At 38.3% G+C, this 6,311-nt stretch overlaps 1 protein-coding gene across 8 annotated transcripts in view; it reads right to left on the minus strand.

The window, feature by feature from the left end:
- The window catches only part of LOC122065367 (sterol 3-beta-glucosyltransferase UGT80B1-like), a 27,934-nt gene that overhangs the window by 20,605 nt on the left and 1,018 nt on the right, over positions 1-6,311 (minus strand). For 2 of the 8 annotated variants that reach the window (XR_006135982.1, XR_006135983.1), the window contains exons 1-2: positions 5,320-5,467; positions 4,335-4,762 (exon numbers count right to left, since the gene is read on the minus strand). Coding sequence is in view for 6 of the 8 variants with exons in the window: in XM_042629184.1 (XP_042485118.1) it covers positions 4,335-4,524 (190 nt within the window). In the remaining 2 variants the exon portion in view is untranslated. Of the gene's footprint in view, positions 1-4,334; positions 4,763-5,199; positions 5,468-5,495; positions 5,617-6,311 lie in introns of those variants that run through there. The other 6 variants (XM_042629186.1, XM_042629187.1, XM_042629184.1 and 3 more) reach the window with 5 other exon arrangements.

Genomic DNA, 6,311 nt, shown 5'->3' on the forward strand with positions numbered 1-6,311 from the left:
TAAAGATTGCAGCGTTGGAGTTTTTTGTAGTTAACCACAATAGGGTGAGTGCCTTGGGGGTTGTTTGTAATCAACCACAATTTTCCTTTACTTTCCTAGTTAGTCTAGTACTTCATTTCCTAAGCTAGAGTTAGACTAGGATACTAGGAAATCTATTTCCCTAACGACTATGCTTTATAATTGGTTGTTTTAGTATTTATATATACTTTGGAGGGACACTGCCTAGTATTATCGATTGATTTTCTATAAGGCAATCTCCTCTCTTCTTTTCATTCTTTTATTCTCCCTCAATCTCTTTCTCTCTTCTCTCTTCTCTCTTCTCTCTTCTATTGTAGGCACTGGTTACAAGTTCTGGGTTTGTTACATGGTATCAATTATCAAAGCTGTAACCAGTACCTGACTCTCTCCTTAACAGCCATTTTGTCGTTTCAAGTTTCTGGTTTGAAGAAGAAAACCCCAGTTGATAGAAGAAGAAAACCTAGGGTTTCATTTAGTGACCAAGTGTGAAGTATTTGTATGAAGAACATACCTACTGTTGTGCTGAAAATTTATTTCTGAACATCAATTTACTGCGACTATGGATTGAATCTTCTTTGCTAAAGCTCTATTTCTACTGCTATTATCGCCTATTTGTTGCTGAAAATTTATTTATGAATGTCAGTTTAAAAGGAAACAATTCGAGTAGGAGTGGCTCGGAAGATTGCATTATCCATCAAAACATCACACATCATAGATATGTGCGAAAGGTTGGAGTGACCAAGGTTGAAGAAGCCTTAGGAAAGATGAGAGTAAGTAAGAAACCAGACCCAAAAGAAATCACAATTGAAGTGTGGAAGAGCTTAGGACTATGTGGGGCATCTTGACTAACCAAGTTGTCTAACAAAATTATGAACACAAAAAAGATACCAGATGAATGGAGAAGAAGTATTGTAGTTCCAATCTACAAAATAAAGGTGATATCCCAAGCTGCAACAACTATAGAGGCATAAAATTTATTAGACATATTATGAAATTATGGAAGAATGTTATCGAAGCCTACCTAAGTAGAGAAACTAGTATCTCGGGGAATCAATTCAGTATTATACCAGGTAGATCAACGACATAAGCTATTTACCTACTACAGATGCTCATGGAAAGATCTAGAGCCTGAAAAAATTATCTCCATATGGTCTTCATCGACCTACAAAAAGCCTATAGCTGAGTCCCTATAGAAATAATTTGGCATGTATAAGAGAAGAGAAGGGTGTTGAATAAGTATGTGGATATAATTAAAGACATATATGAAGGCATGGTGATTAGTGCGAAAACCATGAGAGGTTAAGGTAGTGAGTTCCTAATTACAATTGGGTTATATCAAAGATCAACTTTAAGTTTAACCCCTTATCTGTTTACGTTTATCAGGGATGATTTAACCAGGAACATTCAAGATGGAGATCTATAGTTAATGTGTTTTTTGCCAATATTGTTTCTGATGGATGAGACAGTAGAAGGGATTAATGGTAAGTTGGTGTTATGGAGATTCTACCTTTGAATCAAGAGGTCTTAAGATAAGTAGAACAAAGATGGAGTATATGGGGTTTAACTTTAGTTGCACAAGGACAAATAACGAAGTGGTGAAACTCGAGGAAAGAGAGAGAGAGAGAGACCACAAAGTGACTATTTTAGATATCTAGGGTCAACCATAAACGAGGAAGGTGATAAAGAAAATGATGTTTCTCACATAATTAAGTAGGATGGATGAAGTGAAGAAGTGCATCAGATTAATCCATGAAATGAAGGTGAGTGGCAATAGTAGCAACCGGAAAAGGCAGAAAACATAACTGTCATTAAGTCCAACTTGCAGAACCGTCTTTCGGAAAGCTGTTAGTGTTGGTCGGTTAGCTCTTTCTTTCATTTCAGTTGTTGTCGTTGTTAGTAGTGATAACCTGGCAAGCCCAAATATTCTTTCTTCTAAGTAGCACAAATGTTAGATCTTCTGATACTTATTTCTCAAAGAAAGAAGGTGGGGATCACTTCTTGCAGATTATTCATTTTCATTATTGAGGGAAAGAGCTCTCCCGAACCCCCCCTTTATGATCTCACCGTGGAGCTAACACCCTGCTTTGAAACTATACCTTTACCAACTACTGGAGTGTTATGTGATTGACGTATTCCTCTAAAGCTTATGGAAAAATTCTACAAGACAATCATAAAACCAAATATGATGTATGGAATAGAATGTTGGGCAATCAAGAAGCATAATATAGAAAAGCTGAGTGTAACAAAGATGAGGATGTTGAGATAGATGTGCGGCAAAACTAGGAGAGATAAGAGTAAAGAATGACCGCGGTAAGAGCTAATTTGGGAGTTTCCCAATTTAGGCCAAGCTCCAAGAATGTCATTTAAAATGGGATGGCCATGTTCAACAGAGGCCTTGGGATGCCCCAGTAAGGAGGAATGATCAGATTCATATGGAAGGAGCTAAGAGAGCTAGGGACAAACCTAAAATGACCACATATGATGTTATAAGGAAATACATGCAAAGGCAGATCTTGACTCTGGTATGACCTCAAACAGACCAATTTGGAGGGCAAACATCCATTTAGCATACTGCTTTTAGGCGGGATGTTCCTAAGGTGTTGCTTTGTTTCTTTATTTTCTTTTTTTCTTTTTCTTTTTATTTTACCCTCTTGCGGATCAATGTGGCCCGACCCCATTTAGTTGGAAAAAAGATGAGTTGTTTTTGTGAAGAATTTAGTATAGGAAAGAAGAAGGGCTGAGAACTACAATCACAAAAGGCACAATCCTCCCAAAAATAAATAATAATAAAAAAATAAAAACAAAAAGCTTTCTCTGAAAGATCAAAGCCACCAAAAGGAGGCTACTGCCTGATCAGCTGATCCATTTACACAAAGAAACAGACCAGAAAGACCCTCCAAAACTTTTCTCTTATGACCCCAATAAGCAGTGGATTTCCATACAGACTTCAAGATGTTTCAAAGGGAAGTGCAGTTGTCCTAAAAGATCATAGGGTTGTGTTGAAGCTGCAGAAACCAAATAATTGCACAAGGAATGAATGAAAACGTTAGCTACTCTTTTTGGCTTCAGTTTGCCAATTTTCAAACAGTAAGAAGGGCACTAAAGTCTCTACGGAAGGGGCAGAGACTGAAAATCTTGAAGACAATTAGCCACGTAGAGAATGAAAGGGGGCAATGGATCACAATGTGGCTGGCAGATTCTTCATGGTGGTAACATAAGACACACTGGCTTGCTGACTGGAAACCTCTAGTCTGCAGGATATCCATATATTGAAATTGTTGTGTGCTGTTACCAAGAAATCGATGCAATATATATATTTTTTTTTTCCTTTTAAAGATCAAATTATCAGGAATTTCTTGTTGTCATGATCCAACCAGGATGCACAACCCTGCTTGCAGTAAAAACACCACTGGAAGTGGATGTTCCTCCATCTGATTGAATGATAACAAGATTAACTCAAGCAGGGGCAAACTGTAACCTGAACTCATTAAGCTGTAACCTGAACTCATTAAGCATAGAGCCTGGAAGCTGCAGAAGAAAATGACTAAGAAATTACTCTTTTGAGTTCTAATAGTTCGGCAGCCAGGGAAGACATACCAAGATAAGACAACAGAATGAATTGGGAAATGGAAGAGGTCTATCCCCAATCACCACATAGTATCGATAATTCAGATACTTCAGTATTTTAATTGAGGTTCAAATTTCAAAGCATCTACCATACCAGATAATTTATCCCCTTGACAACTAGCAGATGGATTTGCATCTCTTCGTCTGCATATGCTGAGACCAAAATAACAAAATCCCAAGACTATGGCCATTAAAAATTCATGCCCCGATAGCTTCCCAAATAAATCAGGAGAAATTAACCATTTCTCATAGTTTAGTGGCAGCACCTCTATCACTGGAATGAATAACTATGTGCAAGATATATCACAATATCACAGCACGCATTCTCCTTTGTTTGAATTTGTTAATAAAACCAAATCTCTGTTATGCATACAGGGAAAACAAAAAAAAAAACAAAACAAAACAAAAAGGTATTGAATAAAGTGAGTGGGTTGGCAACTCCTTCCTTCCCTCAAAATTTCTACAGATATCATATGCATAATAAATTACAAGTACACTACAACTCCCTGTGTTTAGTGTTGAAAAGCCAAATCTCTGTTATGCATACAGGAAAAACAAAATCAAAAAGGTATTGAATAAAGTGAGTGGGTTGGCAACTCCTTCCTTCCCTCAAAATTTCTACAGATCTCATATGCATAATAAATTACAAGTACACTACAACTCCCTGTGTTTAGTGTTGAGTCACTTACTTCCACGTGGTGAAGAATTGACATCTTTCGCAGAAATTTCCAGAGCAGATGAATGACGCTTATAAATTTTCTTCTTCTCCACCAAATCCGAAGAATCAGAGTTGCTCTGCCCCATCAGCTCCATTAACTGGCAGCCAACAGTTTCACTTTCTAAACCTTTACGTGAATGAGCAAATTCATTGCCCTCCATTTCATATTCTGAAAAGCGTTGCTTCAACAACAGAACTGGACGTGAGTGGAACTCGAATGACCTTCAGGTAAAGAGTTCTGACTTCCTCAGACTCCTACTACAATCCAAAGGTCAAAGCCTAAGACAATAGAGAGCCCTAGAAATCATGGGAACTTGACCTCGAAACCTGAAAATAGAGACCTTCCAAACTCTTTCTCGCAATTCATTGAGCAGTAGTAACCTACCACCTTTCTTACACCTAACAGTCAATCAAACAAGTAGAACGTAGGGTAAGCACGCTGTCAGTCGGCCCAACTCCATAGTTAACACAATCAAAGGAAACGATTTCAACTAACTGCTCACCCTGAGAAGAAATCAGAACCGAAAGCAAAGAAATCGAAAATCCACACAGACACAGGCTTTGAATATATCGGAAAGATAAAACCCTTTTTTTAATAATGATGAACAGTAAAAGCTCGAGAAAACAAAACAAAACAAAACAAAAACTTCAAGCTTTCAGAGCTCTTCTGCAAAACCGCCAAAACCCTAAGAACGAATGTTTAAACTCTGAAGCACCTTTCTTCACCAAACTTAACGGTTCAAAGTACTACGAACACTGAGTAGCTTTGGAAAAAAATTCAAGAACCAAAGGAAACCATGACAAACCGCACAAAAAAAGTGTCGAACATCACGTACTTCAGGTTGCTCACACAAGAATCTCCTTCGGTAACCGCGACCCGGAACCATCGATGATCTCAAGAACAACTACAGTTGGAATTCGAAAACGCAGAAGAACAGTTATCAACAAATCTTTACCTGGTTTTGATCCAAAAAGCGGAATTCAAAACGAAATGTTGAATTCAAGCATTCACTTCTCGTTTTAATCTACAGAGTTGAACAGATTTTTGTTGAACCGTTTCCACAGTATCAGTGAGGAAGAAGTAGGCACAAGCGAAGCAGTAAAGAAAGACATTAAAGGACTAAAAGGTTACCTTTATACGCGTAGCGATAATACTTATAGGCTTACGGCGGCGGCGCGAGATCATTGTTGGCCTCACTGAGATTCCCCTGTTGGTCGCGAGGGAACAAAAAGACCGTCACTCGCCTCCGATGCCTCACACGATTGGGGCAGAGTGAAAATGATTACATCACCCGCTGAGTGGATCACCCAATTAAGTCAAATGGAGGAAAAAGGTATCTAGGGGTGTTTAGGTAAATAAACTCCAGTTTGGGATTTAGTAACCTTTATGTGGGTGACGTAATCATTTTTGGCCTGTAGCTGTGGTTTGTCTTTTTTTTCTTGGTGAGCCTGTAGCTGTGGTCTGGGGACCCGTTTTAGAGATTTTTGCCATTTTTCTTAAAGCTTAAGCTTAAGATATATGCTTCCCATCTACCAAGAAAAAGGAAAAAAAAAAAAGGGAAAAGAAGATATTCCAATTGTTGGCTTTTAAAATTTCTTTGGATTCGATCTGATCCAGTGACCAATTCCTGAAATTTGAAATCCCTCAATTGTTTCTAAACATGCATCATATGAAAAATAAGGGCATACTTAGGCAATGGAGTTAGTTGCTTAGTGGAAGAAAGCTCTTGTTTATCATCGTTTAAATCGGCACACCACACTATTACTTGTGTAGAAACGCAACCCTAAAACGATGCAGAAGATAATGGAAAAACAAAACAAACAATGCACACGGATTTTACGAGGTTCGGCAAGGTTGCCTACGTCCCCGGTGAGATGAGATCCTGCTTCACTATCAATGGAGAATAGGGTTACAGCGCTCGTCCTCACACCTCTCAGTATTGCTTGC

This window comes from Macadamia integrifolia, unplaced genomic scaffold (genome assembly GCF_013358625.1).
Source record: "Macadamia integrifolia cultivar HAES 741 unplaced genomic scaffold, SCU_Mint_v3 scaffold1985, whole genome shotgun sequence".
Lineage (NCBI taxonomy): Eukaryota > Viridiplantae > Streptophyta > Magnoliopsida > Proteales > Proteaceae > Macadamia > Macadamia integrifolia.